This window comes from Paramormyrops kingsleyae, chromosome 10 (assembly GCF_048594095.1).
Source record: "Paramormyrops kingsleyae isolate MSU_618 chromosome 10, PKINGS_0.4, whole genome shotgun sequence".
Lineage (NCBI taxonomy): Eukaryota > Metazoa > Chordata > Actinopteri > Osteoglossiformes > Mormyridae > Paramormyrops > Paramormyrops kingsleyae.
This window is the reverse complement of record NC_132806.1, coordinates 33,528,526-33,555,362: the sequence shown is the minus strand read 5'-3', so window position 1 is coordinate 33,555,362 and position 26,837 is coordinate 33,528,526. Positions and strand designations below refer to the sequence as shown.

Sequence of the window (26,837 nt, the reverse complement as noted above, 5' to 3'; positions counted from 1 at the left end):
CGGGCATGTGTAGTCACGTTGCACCCTCCCAGCCCCGCCGGAATGTTCTAGACAAATGGGTGCCAGCCTGCCGCCCAGGGAGGGGAAGCATCTCCATCTTAACGCTCTGCTGCACCTCGCACGAGGCACTCACGAGCCCACAGGCAGCCTGACTGGAGCACACCCCCCCACCCCTCCCCACGTGGCCAGTGGCACTTGGGGGTGGGGGTGACAAGAGCAGGCAGACATCAGCGGCCTGCGTGATGTGACCTGATGGTTTCCTTAACTTCAGGTGAAAAGGCCTGTGTGTGTCAGTGAGGTGAGATCTGGCTGCTCCTCATCCAAGCGGCACCCGGCACGATCCGGGATGGCTGCTACTGTACTGGAGGAAACCTTTGACTACTACTACTCCCCTGAGTAGTTACTGATCTCTCCTGTCCCAGAGGAAACCTTTTACTTATCTATCCTCTCCCAAAGGAAACCCTTTACTGACCTCTCCTGTGCCACAGGAAGCCCTTTATTGACCTTTCCTAACCCATAGGAAGCACTTTACTAATCTCTCCTGTCCCATAGGTAGCCCATTACTGATCTCTCCTGTCCCATAGGAAGCCCTTTACTGATCTCTCCTGTCCCATAGGAAGCCCTTTACTGATCTCTCCTGTCCCATAGGTAGCCCATTACTGATCTCTCCTGTCCCATAGGTAGCCCTTTACTGATCTCTCCTGTCCCATAGGTAGCCCATTACTGATCTCTCCTGTCCCATAGGTAGCCCTTTACTGATCTCTCCTGTCCCATAGGTATAGCCCATTACTGATCTCTCCTGTCCCATAGGTATAGCCCATTACTGATCTCTCCTGTTCCATAGGTAGCCCATTACTGATCTCTCCTGTCCCATAGGAAGCCCTTTACTGATCTCTCCTGTCCCATAGGTAGCCCGTTTCTGATCACTCCTGTCTCTTCCACTCTCTCCTCCTCCACCCTCTCCGCTTCCCCTCTCTTCCTCCATCCTCTCCTCCTCCTCCACCATCACCTCTTCCTGCCTCTCCTCCACCACTTCCACCTCCACCCTCTCCTCCTCCTCCTCCCTCTCCTCCTCCTCCTCCTCCCTCTCCACTCTCTCCACCACACGCATCCCTGCCGCTCTTTTGAAATATCTCACGCTGAACTGCTCCAGACAGTTACTGGGTGTGGACACATTTCTCACAGGAGAACTCACAGGCAGGAGAAGTTGAAAATGCATTGAAGTGTGCAACAATAAGCACCAAGGGACGAGTACGAAGCTGATAAAATGTCACTGGGCCACATCGACGGCTACTGCGGCTCTGTCATTCACACAGCGATGTCATAAACATGGCATGTTAAAGAGGGTGGTCATAAACGCATCAAGTTGACCTCAAATCACAACGAAGCCTCATCAAATTCACGCAGCAGACCAAGACCATTCAGGGGGCTGAGAAATGTGGGATTCACATTCCCAAACACCTCGGCACTCAGACTTACCTCAGTGACCCGGACGGGGAAAACGCCGGTTTTATCTCCCAGCCGACCTTCCAGCCAGCTCTCATCCACTCGTCTTATTACAGTGATGATGTCGCCCTTAACGTCCATTTTCAGGATGAAAGGAGAAAAAAACAAGCGTCCATGTCAGGCCTTTAATGGAAATGATGGTCCCCCCACCCCACTAATAGGAGCACTCAGTGAGAACCCCTGGCATTAATGTCCATTGTGAAACGCCCCTCAGCACATGGCTCGCTCTCCCAGGTCATGTGACCATAACAAGCCTTAATGGAAACCACCGGCAGTGCTTAGACCCTAATGCAGACACATCCAACATCCTGCAAATCTCAGCCGTGAGCCGTCCTCGTGTTACACGCCTGTGCCAGAGGGTAGGTAGGGCTCTGATCGCGCCATGCAGGCAGACGTCACCAAAAACACAGGGAAAGATGATCCTGTATCTAACACTCTCTCCCATAGCCTCGCTCCCCTGCAGCGTTGGCTCCGTCTCATACAGCCATCATGGCACCAATGACCTGATTCTAGGATACTAACCATCACACTGACACGGTCATTCACACAGGGAACAAACACTTTCTCAGCTAGTAACAATCCATAGTCTGTTTGGGTTCATGGCGTGATGAAACCATAACGTATGGCTCCGGGGGAGCCAGTGAGTGCGGCTCTCATCCTGGTAGCTAACCGTCGTTTGCCAGCACGTCTCAGACCAGGTACCCAGACAGACACGCACCTTGAGGAAAGGCAGCAGGTCCCTGCCGTCTTCCTGCACTTTCTCCTTGAGCCCGAAGTCATGGAGGGCACGACAGAGGGGCGGAGCCGGCTGCGTCTTTGCCGAGTCAGCGGGGGGTGGGGTGCCGTTGCCGGGAGGGTCTCTGTGGTAACTGTTTTTGTCGACCTTCCGCCGGGGAATGGCACTGTCGCCTGATTTAACACTGGACTCTTCTGGGAGGTTTCCGTGGTAATTATGTAAGGCCCTGGACCAGGGAACCTGAAGTAAAACGTAAAAAAAGAAAATGTCCAAAAATAAAATGCTTGTCAGTATTACACAAGCTGAGAGACGGGGGCGGGGCTAATGCGTAAGGAGCCTATGAATGAAAGGAGGACATTCCCAAGACACAAGTCAGCGAGATGCGTGACATCAACCGGAAACGTCAAAAGGGATTCTTCTTTGCCAATTTTAAAAGCTCCAATTTAGGATAAGATAAGAAGAACTTTATTTATCCCGAGGGAAATTATTTTGTCTTAAACATGCTCAGTGCAACAAGAGGAATAAAGATGAGACAGTAAAGAGCTTAAGAAGAACAGTAGTAATTGTGCAAAAACAGAATAACAAAATAAATCTTACAAAGTAAGCAAAGTTTCCCAATTGAGTCTTATGGTTGATGATGTGGAAGGTGGTTAAGACGTGTTAAACACCCCAGGAGGTCAGTGTTAAAAGGCTGGCCTATTTCCATGGGAGTGTTAAGGCGTTCAAGGTGCTGTAAACACATCCTGGGTCCTCGTCACGGTGCCTGATATCAACGGACTGATGCGCTTCTACTGAGCAGCGCAAATGCTAGATGTCCTGCACTAATACTGCAGAGCAGGTCAGGCCTGTTAGGCAGACAGCCCGTCTTAAAGAGCCCACCTGAGGCCACAGCATCATGTTCTGCAGCTATCCCACACATCCCATAATCGCGGGCATTACAGATAACTGGGCTGATCTGATAAGAGGCGTGTGGACAACAGGGCAGCCTGGCATAACAGGGCAGCAGGGAATCGCGTCTGGGATGCGGAGAGCTGCCTCCCTTTGGCATAACAGGGCACGGTGACCACTGGGGGGGGGGGGGGGGGGGCGCTGTGGCAGCCAGATGGAAAAAAGGCACTAAAATGTACACTTCTAGTCCTCAGCAGCAGCCTCTGAGAGAGAGAGTAATGTGATGTGCGTGCGTGTGTGTGTGTGGTATGTGCGTGCGTGTGTGTGTGTGTGTGTGTGTGCCTGTGTGTGTGTGTGTGTGTATGCGTGTGTGTTTCAGTCCTATCGATAGTATTTCCAAGTCTATCTACAGAACGTTCTCTTAAATTAAAAAATGCCAGAACAGGCAAAAACCTCACTGGTAAAATGTCAGATGGGTTTTTCTACATCGGAATGTAATTGACTCTTGTACCTTAGAGCACTGAACAAGCTGACATGTGAAGCACCGCAGAGAGATCAGCAGCACATCATGTAGTAAGATCCTGCTCATATCCGCAAGAGGTGTAATAGGACAAGTACTAGAAATGTCCAGCAGCAGGAGGAGAAGCGGGGAGCAGCAGGCGGAGAAGGGGGGAGCAGCAGGAGGAGAAGGGGGGAGCAGCAGGAGGAGAAGGGGGGGCAGCAGGAGGAGAAGGGTGGACCAGCAGGAGGAGAAGCGGGGAGCAGCAGGAGGAGAAGCGGGGAGCAGCAGGAGGAGAAGCGTACTGGGCCGTGGCGCACGGCCGCATTTCAAAGCTCCTTTCAAGTGTTCATACTCCAGCGCTCACACGCAGGGCCTCTACCATCCATCATGCTTTGAGCGTCTTTCTGCAGGAATAAAGCAGCACGTCTCTCTTCCATTACATGGGGCTCACAGCTCCCAGTTTGCTTACAACCCCAGCAGCTCACATACAGGCTCATCCAGAAGCACCTTAACGTGCTTCATCTGATCCCATTTTTGGGAATCATCCGTGCCGGACTTGAGACGCTTGTGACACCAATCCGATGGGGCAGAGGCGGGGAATAGAATCCTATACCTGCCTCGTCTGCATGCAAGCTGTGCACCGTCCTCTCTTGATGTCTACAGGCACCCATCGTCACCCCGATCATCACACACTTCATCTTTAACTAAAGAAACGCCCCCAAGAAGCACTGGCATTTGTCACAGACCTCCAACTCGCAAAGCAACATTTGTAAATTACCTGGCAATAAGACCTTAACCAGACCACTACTGTGATAGATAAATGACTTTAATAAGAACGATTCAGAGATGGCACAGCACAAGCGAGTCCCACACCAGCATACTCATCAGCTCTGGGAACAGTGGGGACCTTTTGTTAAACAGAGTGAAGGTTTCTCTGTGCGTTTGGGAGAAACGGAGAAACTCTCAGCCCACATGAGTGCCGACGTGGGACTGTGTGTGTGGATTGTTTATTTATTGATTTGAGGCCAGAAAACTATTTCTCATGCATAACAGTGTTAAGAATACCACAAAACTTACATCTGTGTCCTGATACTTTGATTAGGTTGCATTTATAACTGGAGACTTGAGCAGATGAAGACCAGATTCCATAAAAATGTCAATATTCGGTTACAAAATGGTTTTCAAGCTATTAAAAGGTCAAAAATAAACAAATTTGCCCCAAATAAAGGAAACTGAATAACAAGCAACCTCACCAAGGTAAATACTGAATAATTATGAATGCAGAGCCACAGGGGAACTGAGAGGAAGGCTTCCCCGCAGCACACAATGCTGCTCAGAGCCTCTGGCAGAGCCGGGGGGGCCGGGAGGGGGACACAAGCCATTGTCACGGACACACATAGCATGACTGAACGGCTCTTCTCTTCGCAGAACGCCAAAGCAATTTCTCACAACAATGAGCCTGCTGTTTTGCTATAGATTAAGCGAATTCTCTCTTTACACATAGTGCTACAAGGACAGAGGGCAGCTATGCATTTATTTAGCAAAGACCGACACGAAGTTACAGTACGAGGAAGCGGCTGTAGTAATGTATAATAAACGAACCTGATCTTATCCCACTCGTGGGTAGTGATGGAAGAAATTGGGTTTCAAGACCAACAGTGGGCGGGTCTGAAATGCCCTGTCAATCAGGGAGATTTAAGCCCCCACTGGTTACTTACGAACAGTGGGCAGGTCTAAAATGTGCTGTCAATCAGACGGATTTAAGGCCCTACTGGTTACTTAATTGCTGCCTGTTTGATTAAATAAGGCCTTGATGAACTGGGGTAGGTAACCCCACTGTCCCACCCCTTCTTTGGGGTTATGAGGCAGTCACAGCCAACAAAACTGGCCACGGAAGATCCACATCTAAATGGATACCTAATATGTACCACTGACATGGCTGTGCAGTTCACACCAGCAGGGCTGTAGGTTCGAATCCCACCTTCGCTCTGCATGGAGCCAGTTGTCCCTGCTGTCCAAAGACACATAGTTAGTCTCACTGCTGTGCCTAAACCGCCTATCAAGAATATGTGTGCGCATGCGTGTGCACGTGTTCTCTCTGCCGCCTGAGACCGGCTCCAGGCCCTTCCCAGACCAGTAGGCCATAGACTCCTATCATCACCCTGATCACCAATCTTTAACAAAGGAGTCACCCCTACGATGCACTGACATTTACTACAGACCACCGACTCACAAAGCAACATTTGTAAATTACCTGGCAATAAGACCTTAACCAGACAAGCAGTGTGGTAAATTAATGATATTAATACGAACAATTCAGAGATGGCACAGCGCAAGCGAGTCCCACGCCAGCAACAGGATGTCCAGTTAGAAAATTCTGGAGAATCCCCGAGTGAAACATAAACAGGTGACACACATCCATACCGACAACGCAGGCAAGCAGGAGTCTGGAGTCGATCTCAAACGCTATGAGCACAAGGCACCGAATAACCCAGGATGAGGTGCCAACCAATCACAGGGCAATTTGGTGACTCCGGTTCACCTTACCATGTCTCCGCTTCATGGGGGAAAGCACCACAGGGAGAACATGCAAACTCTACGCACACAGAGTCAGGGTGGCGGTTCGAACCCTGCTTTCCATCGCTGTAAGGTGACAGTGCTAGGCGGTGCACCACCCCAGTGACCCACGTCAGTCCCGAACAGCCCCTCCCGAGACGCCAGGTGAGCGCCTGCAGACACCGTGAGAGGCTGCACAACGGCATCCTTGTTGTTGGAGTGACAGACAGCAGCGTGATTGGAGGGCGGACAGCCAGCTACACAAACGGGAGGAACAACCCGTCCGTCCTGTTGGAAAAACGCACAGATGTGTACGTACGCCACTTCTGGGCCGGCACAACGGACAGATCTCTGCGCAACGGCCTCAGCTCTCACCATTTTATTACGGTCACTGGTCAGACTCTAAGAGTATTAAGTTCTTTGCAGCAGTGTTTCCCAGTCCGGTCCTCCCCAGTCAGTCCACGATTTTGCTCCCTCCCAGCTGCAAGAATGTGGACTGTCTGCGGCTCCCTGAACACCTGGCAGGGAAACGCTGCTTCACAGTTTGGGCTGAGCAGCGATGCAAAGATCCTCACTAACAGATCAACCACACAAAACGTCGTCAGCCGGCTTCCAAGCCTATAATTAAATGAGGAACACAGGCCTTGTACAGATCCAGGGTCGGCACCTTTCAGCCATAATTCTGTTTGGCGGAGCTACAGCGTTCAGCTTGGTGTGGTTCTGGTACAAGGTGATTAGAGTCAAGGGGTAAAAGCAGCTTGTGTTCAGTTCAGTGACTCATTACCGAGAGAACGAGGGATTAGAGGTGATTACTTGCCCTGTCAGGAGTGCTCTTACGCCCTTGTGCCGGTCGGGCTGCGGAGTAGCGAGCCTCCCTGCTTCTCCTTAGGGAATAATTCCGGGCCAAGTGGGGCCTGTTCCTGCTGCTCGCCCCCCTGGGGCCCCGCTGGAGGCCCTCGAGGAGCCGCAGCAGCAGGACGTTGGCGGGCAGCTCCTCCACACCCCCCGGTGCCAGCGCGCGGCACTCGGGGCAGCGCAGCTCGGGGCAGCAGCTGGCCAGCTTCCGCAGGCAGGCTTTGCAGAAGGTGTGCTGGCATGGCAGGACGCGGGCTGTCGCGTCCAGCGGCTCCAAGCACAGGGGACACTCCAGCAAGTCGAACACGGACAGCTCCTCCTGCATCTTCCCTCACGCCTCATGGATCACAGAGGCGCCAGCATTCTGGAGGAACAATTCAGAAACACTTTAAATATGCATTACATTACACACTGTCATCAGTTGTCAAGAATATATGTTTAGTTAAACATTCTGAAAGTCCTCCACTATCCATTAAAAGGCTAAGGGTTTAGGTGTTTTCTTGCTTTTTAACTGTTAAACATGGTTTAGTCCCAAATTTAAGACATTAATCTTTTATTTCTGCTTTAACTGTGTGTTTATACTAAATAATACATGACAAGTATCAATCGAGAAACGAACATCTCAAGGCTTCCTTCCCAACTAAAACTACTTTTATTCTGCTTAACACTGAGGAATCTGTCGCAGCCTACATGATTTGGCCATTTGGATGTAAACACAACACGCAAGTCAAACAGGAAAAACACACACACAATACAGACAAAACGTCCCAGGAAGACGGTCTGGACAATAACCTGCACTTAAAACTACAAATTTTTATATTACTAACTTTTAAGGTCGCCTCAGGAGAAAGCTATGTCAGCCATTGCCGGTAAACAGGTGTCAGCATTTACGTGCGGGACATAGGAAGTAAAAGGGGAACAAGCCGCCCCGATCCGGATCTATGTACTCCGAATGAAATCATTTACAACTAAATCGGACGTTTGCCATCCAAGAGAGATCGGAGAAAATGATTTTATCCACATGCCCCTTGAATCAGGTGAGGTTACCCTGTGAGAAAGGAGAGTACACGGAAATCAGCGCGATCCCCCTCCGCCCCCCCCCCCGACAGGACGAACATAAAACACACATTACATCGTCTAGCACACTGGAAGCTGAAATCCATGTTTTATAAAATAAAACTAACCTTGCCCTCTCGTCGGCATGCAGCTCAGACAATAATCTCCTCTTCGAAGCGGACAGTTCAAAAACTATGCGCTTAATCACAAGTGTCAACTTACAGGCTCGCGATGCTTAACCCTTAAGTGGCTGCGGGAGTCAGACCGGGGCACAGTGAGATCTGCGCAATGCATGCGGAGAAATGCATGTGCAAAAAGGAAAAGACGTAAAAGCGGCTAGTCTACATCTTTGCACCACAGTGTATTACCTTGAGGTGTTTAGCGTAGGCCTATGTTTAAATATTGAACCCTTATGGAAACATTGAATAAAAATGACATTTGGCAATTGAATAAAAAAATGAACAGCGTATTATGCTCAGTCCATGTTATAAATATAAATCCGTCGTTTTCAACCCGAAAAGAACAGCACTGAATATTGATGAACCATTCACAGGGCTGAATATTTCACTAAAGTGATTTCAGGTGAGACGTGCAACCTTATTGTATGTGGGCCTGTAGAAAATGGCTGGCGTATATAGTTCATATTAAATGCGTTGATGGACAGCAGGGATATTTGGTGGTTGAGCACTGAGTTTCTAAGCTCAGGTCAGGGGGCAGACCACTACAGGACAAGCTCTAAGCATAAAAGCTAATAACAGCCCAATTGCAATCATTTGCGGATATTACTGAACATTGCAATGATTTTTTTTTTTTTTTTACATAGAATGGGTCTGTAAACAAGTAAGCTGTGAAATTAATTTGACAATACTGAACAATAAGCTGAATATTTTGCGGGATCACCCGACCCTGCGTGTTGCGGCAGCTTGGTGATATGGATTTGATTATTTTTTGAAAGCGAATCAAATACACAATCAAATGCAATTTTGAAGTTTCTGTATATTCACTAATACATCCATCTTGGAATTTTTAATGCAGGCCTATTGGTTATTTTGTGATGTACAACAGCAGGGCTATTCAATTCAGGCCCTCGATTCGAAATCCAGGCCTTGTTTTCAGTTCTCCCAGGTAGTTAGTTTAATAATTACTGATTCTGATTGGTCAGAGGCTTCACACCTGGCTCACAGGTGAAGAAAGGCTGGAAAACCAGCAGGGCTTGGCCCTTGAGGACCGTGAGTTGAATAGCCCTGTGCTACAGTCTGTGTGGCAGTAACAAAGAGTTACTGTTCTTTTGGTTTTATCCAATATCCTAAATGCAACCCACTTAAACCCCCCAGAGGTGGTAATATTATAAATGTATCACTTGCAAACGCATGAGCCAAGTGCTCATGAAAGAGGCGGCGTTTGTTTTACCTGTACCGCAGCCCGAAAGCAGACGTCTCTGTATGCGCAGTTAAAGCAGGCATTAATGGCCCTGGATATGTCTGCGTATTCAGGTGCACGTCCGCCCTCTAGTGGACTGAAGGCGGCACAGCTTCGACTGCACGTTTCGTAAGGTGGTGCGTACAGCCGCCCGCGTGTGCAAAGGGTTATTCCCGGCGCGGAAACTCTAAGGAAGTTATCTTAAATGCCTCTTAAATGCATCGAAGTCAAAAACATGTGACTGAAAAATGCCGTGACCAATAATTTCTGTCGAACCTTGTCTACTGCTTTGCTTTAGTACCTAGTCTTGTGTTTTTCGAAGCATATAAATAATCAACATAACTAACGAATCTTGATGGGTTGTCTCATATCCCAGTTGCAGTTTGTTTGTTTGTTTATTTGAATGTAAAGTCAGATGCAATCAATAATTTTCCACAAGGAGCGAAATTCTTCTCCTGCTGACGCTGGATGTTTATGATCACTGCTTCAGTTAAATGACACGGACTCACAGCGCTTTCGTTGTGAAGTAGTATCGGCACAGGCAATGGCAGAGCGAACACATCTGGCCGAGCGAGATAACATTGCAAAATATTTCACTTCTTGTCGGTTTAATGGAATTAATTTTCTTATATCTGCCTGACAAAATAATGAATTAGAAATATAAGATATATGTGCAGTCGAATTATAATGTGCTTCAACTACCCATGGCGCAGTATTTTAAGCAATGGAAACTCGGCTTAATCGTTTGTGGAGATGGCTTTAAGAAGCGTGTCAGGGAGTGTCTTGCGAATCGCTGCTTTACTGTAACATTACAGACGGCAGCCTGATTTCACGCTGTACAATAAAGGCCACATTTTACAAGCTTTGACTGAACTACAAATACGCGATGGGTCCGTGCGGTCAGATCACGCGATATTTTAGGAGAACTTGGCCTGGCGTCTTACTGTGGCAAGTTCACGTTACAAAGCCAATACTTTCGGTATTACACCTTTCTAGATATATTTAAGAAATTATTAGAGTTGTTCCTGTTATTAATATGCAAAAATGGTTATTACGATCGAAATAAGAAAAATGTACAGATACCCCTTTGAGCGCGTGGTAGACATGCATCTGAACAAGGTAAAGTGTGACTCGCTGCCAGTCCGTAGTGCTGTGAATGTCCACATGTGCAACTACTCCAGGTACTTTTAATAGATCAGAGTGCAAATGTGAAATAAAATAAAATGCACTCCGCTTATTGAAGGGCACTTCTATTAAATTTTTAAAAACACCTCAGTTTTCAACTTTAAAGAAAAGTTAACTGAGTTGTACAACCTGTTTTAAAGTGTCGATATAGATGAAATGTTTTAAGGCCAACAGAATACAATGTAATGACAAAAACAAACCAGGTCGGTTTATTCTGGTTAATTTTTAGATTTGTGCGTATTTTACTCATTAATCATATTATGTACTAATGGTGGAACTGTTTAGTAGTCTTTGTATTGTACTGTACTTTACTGTAACGGGGTTATTTTTAAGACGAGATGTCCGATGTTAAAGGCTACGCCGCATAGGCGCGTCTGTCTTGCCGCACACGGACGCTCACCTCCGGCTCTCCGCGGTAACGGGACCGGGACCAGCGCGAAGTGGCCTGCCGGGTTATGCCGGGCACCTCACCCGATCAGTCCGTACTTTTTGCGTATTCATCCCTGCATTTGTATGCGATCGCCAGCATGGCTGATCCTCCAGTCCCTTCCCTGCAAAAATAACCTTAGATACACCTTTTCAGATGGTCACTTTACTGTCAGTAATTTTGCTAGAAATACAGGAAAAGATGCGCCCCTTCGCCCATGCAGCACGATAAGCATGCCTGTAAAAATGCGCTTTATAAACGTTAGCGATCCACGCCGTTCACGCTAAATAACAATACAACAGTCACAATTTACGGCATATAACTGGGGACGCAAATGTGTTATTAAAATAAAGCATCTTAACGTTGTATTTCATCGTGTTTTCTTCTCCAAAACTTGTACACTGCTAGTGGACTAATAGGTAATTACCGTATGTATAAGCAGTGAGTCTTTATTGCCCCCGCTGGATGAATGGTTATTAGACGAACGGATGGCTGACTATTTATTTTCATAAAAACAAACGTTAATTCAGTATTTGCGGATAGTGCATGTGATGAGATTCCTAGGTCCCCGGGCCTTTAAGGAGCTGTTTAACTGGTATTTATCCAGTTGGTTGACGATCATCACCTCCTCTCGCAGCCATGTGCCTCTGTTGTGGTCTCTCAGGTGTTCCCCAAAGTACAGCATCCTTAGCTGTTTTTCCTATCCTCATTGATCTATAGGGTTTTTTTATTATTATTATTATTTTCTGCTTGTAAAAGGTGACATTTATTTAAAATGAGTAATTACCTAATTAGCACACTACCTCAGTGGCACTGAAAATCAGCAGCTCTTGCGTAAGCTGTGCACCTGAGTTTGCATGCATCGTATTTTAAAAAGTAATGTGACTCTGCCACAGGAATCAGGTTGGACACGATGCCTCAATGTAGCTGCCTTCAGAAGTGTGTAGAGCTTCCCCTTCAGCAGAAGAGTCAAGTGTATATCGATACAGAGGCCCTCGTTTGTGGTGTCTCCTGGCCACAATCACGGGATGGGGGAAACGGCATGTTTATTTTACAGTGAATGCAGCGTGTAAGATTGCTGTTAAACTGAGATGTTTGAGCATGACTGCAAGCAGTGCAACAGTCTGCCTGGACGGGGTTTGATTGCATGAGATGCTAAACGGTGCTCAGTATGCATCACCTGGCACCTACTGCGCATGTCAGAGACAGATCCTCCCACAGAGAAACGGAATCCCTGGCGAGACCCAGACAGCTACGCTTACAGAATCAGTGGCCACGCTTGTTTTGTCCTGTTCATTTAAAGTCAGGCATCCCTTGTTAATTGCTTGATATCTGGCCTTAGATGCAGCTTCCAAATCAGAGATGGCTTTTCTTACATCCCCCCCCCGCCATCGCCCAGGAATGAATTATTCATCCACTTTTTGCTGTAGACAGAAAGTTTAAGACATCCATTTAAATTTTTAAGAAAGCGTTAAACTTTCATCTCAGAAAGCCGCCCATAGGACGTGCGTTTTAGAAGCCCAAAGTGAGTCTCACCGTGATTCATGTGTGTTTTCTGTGTGAACGCGGCACCCGTCTGCGTGGCAGTACCCGACACCTCTCGAGCAGGATGTGAGAGGCATCAAGACGGTGGAGGAGAAAAGAGGTACCTGTCGCCTTTGTGCCAAAACGTACATCAAAGACAAAAGCGCCTTTGTGTGGTATAGACTTTGTAGCGCATGTTTCCAGCTAGAGGGAGCTAGAGAGAGTTAGGTAAATATAATCTGTAGTGTTTATAGTCAAGGTACAAAAACAAACTATGAAAATAATAACAGCTGATGTATTTACCATATAGACATTTCTCAACCCAGTCCTGGGGTCCCTCAAAATGTCCACATTTTTGCTCCCTCCCGGCTCTGAGCACACCTGTACCTGGTGTTCCATGTTCTTGATTGCTTGATTGATTGGTTCTGGTGCACTGGGATGGAGCAAAATTGTGGAGCGTCTGGGGGGGCAAAGAAAAACACCGATACGGATGATTAGCGTTTTTATATAGCGCTGTGTGCAGTTCTGAGCTCCAGGAGTCAAGTTACAAAATAGAAAAGTCCTTTAACCGCGTTGCACTGGCTTTTTCCTTTCAGATCATGTTTCCGGGATTGTTTACAGAAAGAGGATAGCGGTCTGCAATAACGTACTGCCCAGCATCCTCAGAAAGGTCTCCGCTCACCTGCACCACATGGACACACTTTCCTGAAAACATCAGTCAGACAGACACTGCCCTTCATCATTTTAGAAGCTCACATTCTGCAGTATTAAAATGTGGTTTAGCCACAGAACAGGGCTACTTGTTTGTAAAGATTACCAAAGCCATAGTGTTCTGTAGATAGACCTGTGCTAAGGTGCCTAGTGATCTGGAACTATGCACATCCCACACCTTTCAAGGGTTAGGTTAGGCTTAGGTTAAGTTAGGGTTAGGGTTATGGTTAGGTACCCTGGTGTCCATGGTAACAGTTGCCCGGTATCTTGTTGAGATGTTGGCAGTCGGCCACTGGAGGATGTTGTCTTGTAGATGCAGTGTCCTCACGCCAGCGTGGCGTCCAAACCGATTGCAGTTTGACGGCCTTTGCGGGCCACTCCTCAGCCCCTGGTGTCTGCTTGACCTGCAGCTGACCGTGATGGACGTTGACGACGTCTTTCTGGAAGAGGAGTCCTGGCTGGACCTGAAGCAGAAGACCATGAACATCAAGAGCCGCTGCTTGACCTGGACTCAGTTCGCGACCTTGCAGGAGGTGTCCGTCTTCAAGGAAAGCCCAGCTAACCCCAACTGGTATGTCTGCCGTATCACTGGTGCTCATCTCCACATTTTCATGTACTTGTTTGGGTTGTTATGGTAAAAAAAAATTAAATTCTGTGTGATATTGTCCATGTTTTTCCTGGGTCGTTCATGCACAGCGGTATAATCAGCTTTATTTATGGATTTATGTATTTTTGCTCCTCAGGGCTTTGAACTTCATTAATCGTAATGAATTTATTTTGACATTTTGTGCCGTTCTCGATCCATTTCACGCTGGGGGGATTTGGCATTTTAAAGAGAAATGCGTAAGGAGTCTTTAGCCCTCTTCTGAAATGTCAAAGGTGTCTAATCGCAGTGGATCCTGTGGGAATGAAACACTGTATTGCATGGCTCGTGCACAGCATGTAGCCACATAACATTTCACTTATGAAAACTAGTCGTAAGTAGTAGGCAGTGATGGTATTTGGCTCACTGCATTGTTAGAGATGTACACAATCTGCTGTATTTCACTGGATCATCTCCGTTCGCCTTCCTGTCAGCCTGGGATTACAGGCACAGACAGAAGTTGTTTAGGCCTTACTTTCTGCAAACCCTGCTTTTCCCACATGTAAGGCGCTCACTGTGTCTTTGGCAGGGAGGGAGACAGATTTGATGCTCTGGTTTTTGTTGCTGTCCGATGAAAACTGCATTTGTCACGATGGACAAAAACTGGGCTTTGTCCTCTAGGTGGAACATGCCTGTTCTCTGCCTTTTGATGGCGTTTGAAATGTAATAACCAATGAAAAGATGTTTTATGAAGTCATCTGTTTAACTAGCATTTGTGTTTGTACTAGTTAATGTTTGTTTTCACGATGGTCGTTTGTATGAATTACTTTACATCGCTTTCAACAACTTAAAGTCAATAGCTAGATACCTAGCTAACTAACATCACTGATGATTGTGAATGTAAACTGAGATTAGTTTGTATCTTGTAAATATTGAAACTGGCAACATTTAGGTTTCTATTTGTGGTGTTAAGGGTGTCGCATTGCGTTGTTTTAGGTTTGTTTTGTAAAGTAATTTCAGAGAAAATGCTTTTTTTTTTTTACTAAAATAATGGATTTTTGGAGATACTTGCTTTTCATTGGACTGCGACGTTTTGTAATTGTAATGTTACAGTTGTAATTGTAATGTTACAGTTGTAATGTCTCAAAGTGCTGAAACCCTTCTAGCAGGTGGTATCCTTTATTTAATTTTCTTCCCAAATATAATTTTATTATGCTATACATGTGTTTCGTTATGCATTAATTTGATTGATGCTTGAATATGGGTCTGTTTTGAGGGCTTGTGTTGTTACTTTAGCACACAGAGTATGTACTGGTGGGCATAATATCTCAGTATCAGTGAAACGTCCCAGGCTGTAAATCCAGTACGGCTGCAGGAGGGCAGTGGTTTTGCGGTCGAGTTACATACCTGACAATAATGCGGCCTCACGTCAGCCCGCCTCAGCCGTGAGCTCTGATTTCGACGTTCCCGATATCTCTCCCGTAGCCCGTTGGGCTAAGCTGTCCATGGGGGGCGGAGCTGGAGAAGCAGTGAGTGTGGCGGCCGGTCAGGATGGTGGGATCCCCGAACAGGCTGCACCGTCAGCCGTACGCTGCGCCCCGCAAATGCCCTCGCAGGAAATCCGAGGAGCCGATCTCCCATGTGCAGCCGCTTCAATCGTGTTGTGTAGACAGGATGCCGTTCTACGAGGGGTAGGCGGGGGGTCTAACTCTTTTCTTTGTTTTGTATCTGCCTTGGAATCCTTCGGGGGGAGGGGGGGGGGGTGTCTTGTGAGCGAGAAAGCATCCGCTGTAACACTGACTGGACGGACAGGCTCAGCGCAGGGTGGACTCTCCTCAGTCTTCTGCCGCTGAGTTCTGGAAGCTTCTGCCACGACGTCTGTGAGCCTGAGAAGCTACGCAGGTCTTAGACTCTTATCACTCCCAAGAAGGCTCACGGTGGGCTGTGAGGCCTCCGGGGGGGGCGGGACACCCCCAAATCTGAAATGCCTTTGCACATATGGGGGCTTGTCACCCTTCAGCCATGGCCAGTAGTTTTGTATTTCTGCGAGGCTTTTTTATAAACTAATTCACTGTGTTTGTATCCGTAGGGTCAGAATTCATAAACAGTGTTGACCTCTGTCTGTGGCTTCTGCGCATCTGAAGCTTTACAACTGTTGACTGTTGAGATGGGGGGGGGCAGGAGTTTGTTTTAAAGTCTTTTACCTTCAGTGATCTGATGACAGTGTTGCAGACGTGAACTGTCCTCACCATGTTCCCTGCACATGTGTCCTAATAACACCGGCATAGTACGGTGGCCCATGAGGAGCAAACCAAGATGAACACAAGACTGTATTCCTCATCCTCTTTCTTTAGACCCGTTGGTTCCTCCAGAAAACAGACATTGTTGTATAATATTAATTTAAACCTGTGCAACCTGTCTTTACATTTCTTTAGTATAGACTTTGACCTGACTATTTATGAAATAGTATGATATATCATGAAAATAATAAGCTGCTGTGGGGATAGTGCTTTTGGAGGGACAGGCAAAGGCATGACGGAGTTCCTTTGTCTGAGATAATCTTAGGTGGACTTCTGCGCACTGAGAAGTCGCTTTTGAGCGTTGTGATCTGACTTGATGTCAGCTTGCGATGTAGGTCTGTCTCAGACCAGCCTGAGTTGAAGTCGACCACCACCAGCTAACGTTGGCCCTTCCTTTCCAAGATATCGGGTACAACAGGCGACTAGGACAGGTCTGAAGCGGCATGCAATCGAAATGGCGCTATTTGTTGATGTGGCTTCAGGCTGTTGCTTACTGATGGCTGGAACACAAGCTCTGCACTTTTACGTTCCATGCCAGCATGTCCTCATGCAGACTTTTTGCAGGGATGTGGGGACCCCGACCTTTGTGCCTTTCACCACAACTCCGCCTCCCTCTCTAGAAGATTCATCTCTGTATGGAAAATATTGTAGGATAGGATCCCAAGCTGTGTGCCCTCTCAGCTCACTGAGCTTCCCCAAGCGAGCTCGATGGGCCGAATGGCCTCCTCTCGTTTGTATAGTTCTTATGTTCTTATGTTCTTATGTGAGCCTGGATGGCGACCTCAGAATCAGCCTCTTCATAAGTCTGTTGTTCTCTGCCTTTCCGTTGGGCGCACAGTAGCATATCGGAAGGATTTGTGTGTTTCCAACTTTGTAAGTCATTGCGAAGTTGTTCTTCTGCATCATGCACTGGAGCCTTCGCTGGAGCTGTATAGATGGGCCTGTGAAGTATCGTAACCAGTAGTTGATGATCTGTTTCTATGTGTGTAGGATCTGAATTCCTCTTATGCGTTGCCACCATTGATGACATCCTTTCAGTAGGTCCTGTAACTGGAGTGAGAACACCTAAGTTGACCATTCTTTCTGTTTTCACATTGTCTTTTACTGCTACTGAAATCTTGATAACCGGCTTGAAAACAGGATGCATGTCTTGGTGAGGTTTCATTGAGTAGGTGACTGGGAATATGCCCAGCCGATCAGCAAAGGGACGGGCATCATCGTAAATTGCTTGTTGGTATTCCTTGCCACCTGATGGACCTCGATTGGTTGTAATCAAGGGCGTTGGTTTGGATCCAACACTAGTAGGGACCAAATCAACTCCACCCCCAAACTCCCAGAAAATGGGGAGAGGCGTGTCCCTACCGTCTGGACCCAAATCTACATCCTTGAGTGTAATCAGCCCAGTTTGGTAAGGCTAACCAAGGCTTTACAAATGAAAGGCATGAACTTGATGTGATGAGTGGCAAGAGAGCGGGATCTAACCTAACGTCTGGATTTCTTCTTCGCCATAGGCTGCGAGCTTCATGTGTTTCGATGCGTTTTCTTCCCATGTGTTGCTCCCTTCACTGGAATAACATTGCACTTGGCACCAGTAGCTCCTTTACGCTCAACTGGTTTCTTATTGATGCGCACTGTATAGAACAGGGGTCCCCAATTATTCTTTCCAGAGGGCTGAATTCTATCACCAACACAAAGCCAAGGGCCACTGCACCAGATATTGTTCTGTTATGCCAACTGAAGCTGTTATATTTGCAGATAAAAATTGCTGAGGGGGGTGGGGTGGGGTGGGGGGATCGGTGCTCACTGAGTATAAAATTTGCCAAGTAGGGAACACGTTATGTGCAACTCTCACCGGCCATCTATTGGCGAATCCTGGTGTAGACTAATTCTGCCCGCTATAGGGATCTTCGCATTTTCTCAAAGTGATTGAACTTGCTTGCAGGCTAAACCCGTTTACCTTGTCGCTTCATGCTTGCCACCACAATTGTTGCGATTGACAGTAAACTGTGATGTTTTGTGATCAGCCGTTTGTTTCAGTGACACGTTTTCATAACATGGTGCATGCTGTCTACATTAGTGTTTTGCAGAGCTGCTGGAAGATCTGCAAATGCGTTAAACTAGCACAATTTACAATGTTTCGGCCAGTGTTATGTAGTAGGAATTTTCTCAGATTCCATCATTTACAGCACCGCATACTAGTTTGTCTCTGAACTCACGAGTGCAACATCTGCATGCCATTGCTTTGTTTCTTAAATCACTCACATAGGCTTCCGTTTTTCACCAGGCTTTTGGTTATCTTTGCAGAATTTATGGCATCCCACAGTAAAGTGTATTTGTAGGTTGCATAGTTTGCAGAATTCTCATTTTTAAACATTCCGGGTTCTCTCTCAATTTGGTCTCTACGATGGTGTGTATTCACTCTACTTCTCCTGCGAACACAGCAGTTGCATTCACGAATGCACAGTCGCACTCGATAGCTTCAGAGCCGCTGTTTCAGTGTGATCATGGATTCTGACGCAGGCGTTGTTCCCGGAGGGCGCGGCTGCTATAAATATATCATATTCTTGCTCAAACACACACCACTTCTCACTGATATTTCCATCAGACACTAATGGATCAAGTTTACAAAACTCTCCTCCCGTGTTCCTTTCTTTATGATAAAAAATAATAATAATCCACCATACTGAGAAATAAACAGAAGTAGTAGCTTTTGCTACATTGGCTGGAAAGGGTCATTTTTAGTGTGGAAGCCTTTGCCAAATTTCTCTCTTTTCCTTTACTCAATCACCAATGTAGTGGATCAAATCAACTTCTGACACCCTGATGAATGTTAGACAGGAGGCAGGGATTTGTTTTAAAGTCTCTTAACTTCAATGAACTAATGACAGTATTACATAAAATTACCGTCACAGTCATAGCTCTACACATGCATACGAATAATTCATGAGTAGCCTATTGGTACCAAATCATGATGAACACAACATGCTGTTCTACAAAAACAATGTCTCTTTATTCAGTCATGGTTAGTTTCGGGTTTGTTCCTTCTTTCAGATGCCTTTGCCCCTTGTTTGACACGTTACGTGCTTGCTGTGCAGGACGGAGTTCTTCCAGAAAGGCAGTGTTACTGTGACGGGAGTGGGACGACTCAACAGGCTGTTTGAGCTCTTTGCTCAGTCCTTCTTCAGCAAAGGAGTACAGAAGGTAAGACGTGACCTGGAGCTCGTGTCCGTCTGGGTGAATCAGGCCTGCCGGGTTTCCACTGAGAAGACGTGGTCCGGCCCGGAATCGAGGACAGCACAGTGCTGACCTTCTGAAAGCAGGAGTACAGGTTATGATGACACTGTGATGATAGTGACACACTCCCTTGACGTATTTACAAAGTCCCTAATGGAATTAGATCAGCCTGAAAACCTTCCAGAACATTCACGTCAGGTTTGACAAATGACTTCATTACACAGGATTGCCTGAGAGCCTCCAGGAGACTCAGATCCTCACTGCTGTGTTAGTGTCAGCGCAAACTCCCAACACAATCAAGGAATCAGCCAGCACACAGCAAGCTAAATGTTAAGGCATCTTTTCTTGATAAAGCTGTAGTGTTTACCTATGACCATGTTAATTAGTGGCCAGACTGGTAAGTTTGTGAGCCACACAGAATCCATTCATTAGTTTTGTATTATAGTGTAACGTCTAATTCCACATCAGTATGAAAACAGACTAACAATGACCAAACTATCACTGTAGTGTAAAATGTGTATCCCAGGCTTAGGGTTAGACACCATAAACGTACAGCCCTCCTCAGAGGGATTTGGAAAAGCCGCTGTTTATATACATGGCTTTGGTCCTAAGGTTCAAAGGTACCTCCTGCTATTGATCTGAGACGCTTTCTGCAGGTAACGCCTCACTGAACCGCAGTCAGCACCCATCCCAAAACTCCATGCGGCAGCAAATGATTGCAGGTGTCTTACTGAGAAACATTTCTATTGGCTAATGCCAGTTTAGCCCACTCTCCATCCATTCAGGTTGTTCTTCGCAGTTTTTTAAAAAACTCAAAACATACATACATTTTCTTATTTAACAGACACTTTTATCTGAAGTGACGTACAGTTGAGAAAGCAGCGTCAGCCAGTCCATGGGGCGATTTGTGGGTGGGGGGGGCAGATGGTGACATCATCACCCTGGGAACCGGCGAATGTCCAATCACAGGCATAGTGTCCGAAGCCACGGAGCCATACCACCCCACCATTTTAAAACAGTCAGCCTGGGCATGCTGGGTAATAGGGGTGTCTGTTTTCAGGGTTATGAGAACTACTTGTATTAAACACCACTCTACAATGTAACTTACAGTAATAGTTACATTTGCGTAGTTTCATGGTTTCATTATTGACACACATCGGCCCTAATCTGTGTAATTTCATCACGGCTTCATATAATGTGGTCACAATTAGTACCATTAAACTGCTGTTAATTACTCAGTGATGGACTCATCATAACAAGCTCCTCATTCCTGAACCTCTTGGCAAGTTAATGGGACTGTCATATTCCCATGCAAATGACACTTATATATATTTTATTTCAAGATTAGACTAGACTGGCATGTAATATAGTTTCTGTATGAAATTGGTAACTATTGAGTTTATTTAACATGTTGCTAAAATGTTTAGCTTATTTGTTTTTTGTTCTAGATTTTCTAGCCAATATTTGTTGGTTTTTTTAATTGGTTCAATTATTCAGTTTAGTAATTTGTTGGTAATTGTAATTCCATGACACCGCCATCAGCTCACCTGGTCCTGACTCTTTTGCAGTTTTTGACTCTGAGTCAGTGATGCAGTCACTCTCATGATCATTTTCCCTTCGGTCTACACAATGAGGCTTCCAGAGGGCCATGCCCTGTAACATCTCCATCTTTTTAAAATGAAACAAATGTGAAACAAATGTCTTCTATTGATCCGAGTGCTGCAGTAATGCAGCATTAAATGCCTGGTCGCATTCAGTGGACGTCTTATCGCAGTTCGATTTAAAATGACTTGCGAGCACCCGAGTCGCACAGGGACGCTGATGGCTGAGTGTGAGAGGAAGGGTGCTAGGTAAACCACACCACAGCCCTCAGAAAACACAGCATCTCCTTTCGTTTTGAGACTGCAGTTGGCTTGAGGCAGCAATTAACCCAGAATAATCGGTAAATTGCTTCCTTTTGTTTGGGATCTGGGAACCTGAGAGTGCCTGAGGCCAGAGTGGGGCAGCTGGAGACTGACTTATTTTCCAGGAATTTCATGTTTTGAGGGTTTGGGGTGGAAGGTGTGTTGGTTGGGGGTGACAGACAGACAGACAGACATGCCGGAGGTTTGGGGCGACAGACAGACAGACATGCCGGAGGTTTGGGGCGACAGACAGACAGACAGACATGCCGGAGGTTTGGGGCGACAGACAGACAGACAGACATGCCGGAGGTTGGGGGCGACAGACAGACAGACATGCCGGAGGTTGGGGGTAATAGACAGACAGACAGACAGACAGACATACCGGAGGTTGGGGGTAATAGACTGACAGACAGACAGACATGCCGGAGGTTGGGGGTAATAGACTGACAGACAGACAGACATGCCGGAGGTTGGGGCAATAGACAGACAGACAGACATGCCGGAGGTTTGGGGCGACAGACAGACAGACAGACATGCCGGAGGTTGGGGGTAATAGACAGACAGACAGACATGCCGGAGGTTGGGGGCGACAGACAGACAGACAGACATGCCGGAGGTTGGGGGTAATAGACAGACAGACAGACAGACAGACATACCGGAGGTTGGGGGTAATAGACTGACAGACAGACAGACATGCCGGAGGTTGGGGGCGACAGACAGACAGACAGACATGCCGGAGGTTGGGGGTAATAGACAGACAGACAGACATACCGGAGGTTGGGGGTAATAGACTGACAGACAGACAGAAATGCCGGAGGTTGGGGGTAATAGACTGACAGACAGACATGCCGGAGGTTGGGGGTAATAGACAGACAGACAGACATACCGGAGGTTGGGGGTAATAGACTGACAGACAGACAGAAATGCCGGAGGTTGGGGGTAATAGACTGACAGACAGACATGCCGGAGGTTGGGGGCGACAGACAGACAGACAGACATGCCGGAGGTTGGGGGCGACAGACAGACAGACAGACATGCCGGAACAAACACAGGTGTCCCTAGAATGGAGCAGGAGCTTCTCAGGAGCAGCATCACGGCGACAAGGTGCAGCTAGAATCACTATGAATCACCGCAGTGGCCCGACTCTCCCCTAATCCCATAACATCTCTTCATCTTTCATTTTGCTGCTGAAATATTGCGGTTTGCGAAATAAATAGACTGCAAGAATAGGGCTTTCTTCAGGATTACCATCTTACATAAAGGCCAAAGGGGATCTTGGCATATGTGAAATCACAGTTAAAGCCTTGCCTGAGCATTACTAAGAGCTCGGCTGCATCAAACACCAGCATGCTAAGTCGGTATTTAGGGCTTGAACATGCCGGAGAGTTCTGGAAATGCACTGGAATAAGGTCTTTAATTTATAATGTGAGGGTCATGTGCCTTTCTGCAGAGTTATGGAACTGCACTTTGAAAAACGTCAAATGTAAGTCAACGTGTATAGCAGCAGTGCAGTCTTGCCGGACCTGTCTTGTCTCCTGTTGCTATGGCTATTCTCGGGTGTGGCGGGGGACTCTGGGAAGGCCGTGGAAATCGCCACTGACAGAGTTGGCTCTGCACCAGCTGAAATCTGATTTTCCATAACGTGTCTGAATTAGCGTGGCATTGCCGCTCCGCGCGTCTACCTGGTCGCGCTCGGATGGCTCACGCCAGAGTTACTGAAAGAGAAACTCACCATGGATTTCTCTAACTGCCCTGCTTGCAGGGGAATCACCCTCCGCATTAAAAAGGCTCCTGCAGAGCTCACCTGATTCCTGGTGGGTTTGCTGGGACTGAGTGATGTTTCTGTGCTGCATGCTGGACATTAATGTAGCTCAGCTCCAAAGTCACGAGGCTTGATGTCCACAGTACTGACGGCATCCCTTCAACCAACTGACTACCACGTTAAAGCTCTAGGGTCTGTTTCTGTTGTTTTGTCTGTTTTACTCATTCATTGTGTCATAAATGGAATCAGGAGCCAACAAGGTTTACGCGTATAAATGAAACAACAAGCTTGGGTCTGTCTAGTTAACTGGATTCTTTGAACAGGGATTATGGGTAAAATGAAATGAACTAGATGTTCACCCTCTGAACATGAGATCGGTCCCGGCAACGCAGTGTCTGACAGTGGGTCTGTGTCCAGCCTGAACGCTGTGTGACATCGTCTTGGTCTCCGTGACACTAACATAGAGCAGAATAACTTCCTCTATCAGCCTACAAGGTGGCGCTAAGGATTCATCATTACTGCCCCAATTGATTGGTTCTCTGTGTAACGATGAAGTGAAAATATCAAACTGTGGATTAATTGCATCTGGCCATTTAATCGCTTTAAATTAAGTGTATTAATTCCTTACTTTTCTGTGAAATGTGAAGAAACATGAACCAGCTCTTGCCCCTGTACGTGCTCTGATTTTGCGCTCATAAAGCAGTCATACATCACCCAGTCCCTTCCATCTATCTGTCAGAATGGGCTGGCAGTGTCTCGCCGGACAGAAAATTCAATCAGATCAGCCTGGGTTGGTGTCTCTCTTTACTCTGTGGATGGTGTCTTGGATTCAATGGACAGTCTGCAATAAATTGTGTCTCCAGCTTATTTTTTTTACCTATTTGCTAAGTTTCGTAGAGCTCAGGAGATGAATGAGTCCATTACAGGCTCGTTGTCAGGGCGACATCAGAGAGTTTGCGTCTTCATGCACCTGTTTGCTCTGCTGAGACACGGTGCTCCGAGGCATGCAGTCACGTGTGTCTTGTGAATTAACATAAAAACTAATTAAATGTATAATTATGGTAAAAGAATGCAAAGCACTGATTTTAGCTGAAGGTTAGAAATGGAAACCACACGCGTGGGAGCAGACAGCTAGTAAAGATGTCATCATCTTCAAGTCCACACAAGTGGGAAGGTATTAAACATCCTGCACGTCATAGTTTAATGTTATTTCTTTGAGTTTCATTTGTTCATTTTCATCTGCTCAGTCCTTTGCTAGTCTGTGAATGTGATTGGCTATCGGTCACATGGCATATAGTCATGAGGCGAACGTGCTGTAAAACATTAGATTAAAAGCCCTCTCAGCTTCTCGGTGAGGTTTTGACCCCCGTGGTGCTTGAGTGGTGCTTCAGTAACCCTGTTCTCTCCTGTTTTCTGTACTAACGTCATTTTCCTTTCTAAAATCCAAGAGCGTGCAGGTCATGGAAACTATCCTGGAGCAGAAATTTGGGCATCCATGTTCCTGAAATGCTGCCATTTGGGAGCCAACGTCTCCTGTTCCCCGAAGAGGATATCTTAAGAAGAATCGCTTCTTCAGTTTTTAAATGATGCTGACGTACGATGTCACTGATCTCGAAGTTTGGGAATTTTTTTACTATAAGCCATGTGTCTGATGAATACACAGCCATTTTCTCACGGACACAGGTGCTCGACCATCATGGATGTTAATGTTCTCTAGGTGTTTGCTGTGTTTCCTGCAGTCGCACGTTTGCTAACACCTTTAGCTAATCTTATCCAAATAAAAAAGTGTGCATATACATATTTACACGTTTAAGAGTTATACTAGTTTCACTAGCATTACCTATAACTGTTAATCTGCTAAAGAAATACAGAAATTCACAGAGGAAATTGAAATGAACAGGTGGCCAATGTGTCTCATTCCAAGGTTCCCATAATCCAGGGACGTCAGAAGCATTTTGAATATGGGGGTGGGGGGGGGATGACACACTGGCATAAAACTAATATTTTATGTTAAATGTGGGGGGGTCCAAACGAATAATTATGAAATTTAATGGCAGCAATGCCCATGCCACGATCCCAGGGGGCATACCAACACAGAGGGTGAATTCAACACAGACGTTAAATGTTTTGCAGTTAAAGTGAATGTATAACTAAAGATTCACAACCAAAGGTACGGGAAAGTTAGAGACAATTACGGGAAGCTTTCAGAGTGACATTTTCTAGCACACTTAGAAACAGCAACAACCAAAATTTTAAAGTCACTTCAGTCTAATCTTGATGCCTGTCATCAAACCTTTTTTTTTTTTTTTTTTTACCTTAACCGAAGAATCATTTGTTGTACAATAATGTTCAAAATATTCAAATGAGGAATTTTATTTGCCAAATTACTATGAATATAACTCCTGGGTATTAAAAGACCATGTTGTACTTTAGAATGAGATCTCAGCTGTTTTGTGCAATGTGATTCTCTTTATTGTTTCTGTATGTGAAATATTGAGGTGTTTGAACTGAAAAAAGTGTTTTTATTTCCTCTCAAATTCTCTCTAGTGTTCAGAACATAGTGTTGACCTGAGTGTATAACCAATCACACGATTATATATATTTTATGTTGGATCGTACAGACCTTGTTTACCACCGCGGAGGCTGATACCCTGAACTGACGTCCTCGGTTCATCTCACTCTGCTTCAGTGTCCAGTTCTGTCTCCTAGTTACTGGTTATTGCTCATGCATATGCCGCCGGTTACAGGCTACCTGTCACACTGATCCTGCCTTTTACTGGTTAGCTCTCATGCATCCTGGTGGTCACTGGTTATCTCCCACGCACATCCTGCCAGTCGTCTTTCCTTGGTGGTGTTTCCACATGACGCCTCAGGGCGTTTGACGTGAATGGCCTGCACCGCTCCTCTTCAGCTGTGAGCCGTGCTGTGGCCCTAACGGAGGGGACCCCGGGCCCCCGTCCGCTGTGGATGGACGGCCTCCTTCCCGTTGTGTGGTGTCACATGGGGACACCGGTCACATGGTCATGGCGAGACTCATGCTGACCGTAGGCGAGGTTGATGGTGATCAGGGATGATAGCGTTGTCTGTAGCCTTCCACGGGGATTTCATGTGTCTCTGTGTCTGTCACTTATTATCAAACTGCAGCCTAGGGGGAGTGAGGAAGTCGTGCGTGACAGCCATGCCATCGCTGTTTGTTTACCGCCATTTGGGAAGATTCGTCAGCCTGCTTTTCAAAGGTACGCGTGTGAGCTGGGCAGCTTTATTAAACATTACGGTTTGCTAGTAACATTATATGGTCTGACGCTCGACGTGAGTAGGGTGAGGTGGACGCCTCACCAAATGGCGCGACGGGTGGAGTGGATGGTGCTCAGAGCCCAGGCTTTGCTCTCACCTGTCTGTCTCACAGGACGGCAAGATGAAATCCATGATAGCCAAAGAATTCCTGCACACCTGTACCTGTACAAATACATGATTATTACATTTGTTTTTTAAACTGCCGACTGTATCGGGCAGTATTAAAATCACCAGATTATCTGACCTCAGTATTATTATACAGGCTTGAAATAAGGGACTGGGATCAATAACAAACCATCAGGTTGTGAAACGCATTTATTTGTACGTTTTTAGGTTTAATTGTCCGCAACATGCATCATTGTTGAAGCTATTTTTAAATAAAGAGCATGATTATA

At 46.4% G+C, this 26,837-nt stretch overlaps 2 protein-coding genes across 10 annotated transcripts in view; one reads left to right on the top strand and one right to left on the bottom strand.

Moving 5' to 3' along the window:
• sh3rf2 (SH3 domain containing ring finger 2) overlaps positions 1 to 9,621 on the bottom strand; it is a 20,234-nt gene extending 10,613 nt beyond the window's left edge. For 2 of the 5 annotated variants that reach the window (XM_023842394.2, XM_023842399.2), the window contains exons 1-4: positions 8,228 to 8,329; positions 7,006 to 7,407; positions 2,225 to 2,482; positions 1,480 to 1,575 (exon numbers count right to left, since the gene is read on the bottom strand). In XM_023842394.2, the coding sequence (XP_023698162.2) occupies positions 1,480 to 1,575; positions 2,225 to 2,482; positions 7,006 to 7,368 (717 nt within the window). In that variant the 5' untranslated portion in view covers positions 7,369 to 7,407; positions 8,228 to 8,329. Of the gene's footprint in view, positions 1 to 1,479; positions 1,576 to 2,224; positions 2,483 to 7,005; positions 7,408 to 7,870; positions 8,083 to 8,227; positions 9,400 to 9,509 lie in introns of those variants that run through there. The other 3 variants (XM_023842396.2, XM_023842397.2, XM_023842395.2) reach the window with 3 other exon arrangements.
• On the top strand, positions 9,613 to 26,837 carry LOC111859587 (PRELI domain-containing protein 2). Of its 5 annotated transcripts, none has more exons than XM_023842400.2 (6): positions 10,268 to 10,497; positions 12,718 to 12,775; positions 13,251 to 13,324; positions 13,776 to 13,936; positions 19,344 to 19,449; positions 24,597 to 26,837. In XM_023842400.2, exons 1-6 carry the CDS (start codon positions 10,405 to 10,407, stop codon positions 24,651 to 24,653), a joined length of 549 nt encoding a protein of 182 aa, XP_023698168.1. In that variant the 5' UTR covers positions 10,268 to 10,404; the 3' UTR covers positions 24,654 to 26,837. The 5 variants fall into 5 exon arrangements, with proteins under 5 accessions (XP_023698171.1, XP_023698168.1, XP_023698169.1 ...); XM_023842401.2 differs by having other exon boundaries at positions 10,434 to 10,637; XM_023842403.2 differs by lacking the exon at positions 10,268 to 10,497 and adding an exon at positions 9,613 to 9,655 and having other exon boundaries at positions 13,251 to 13,936.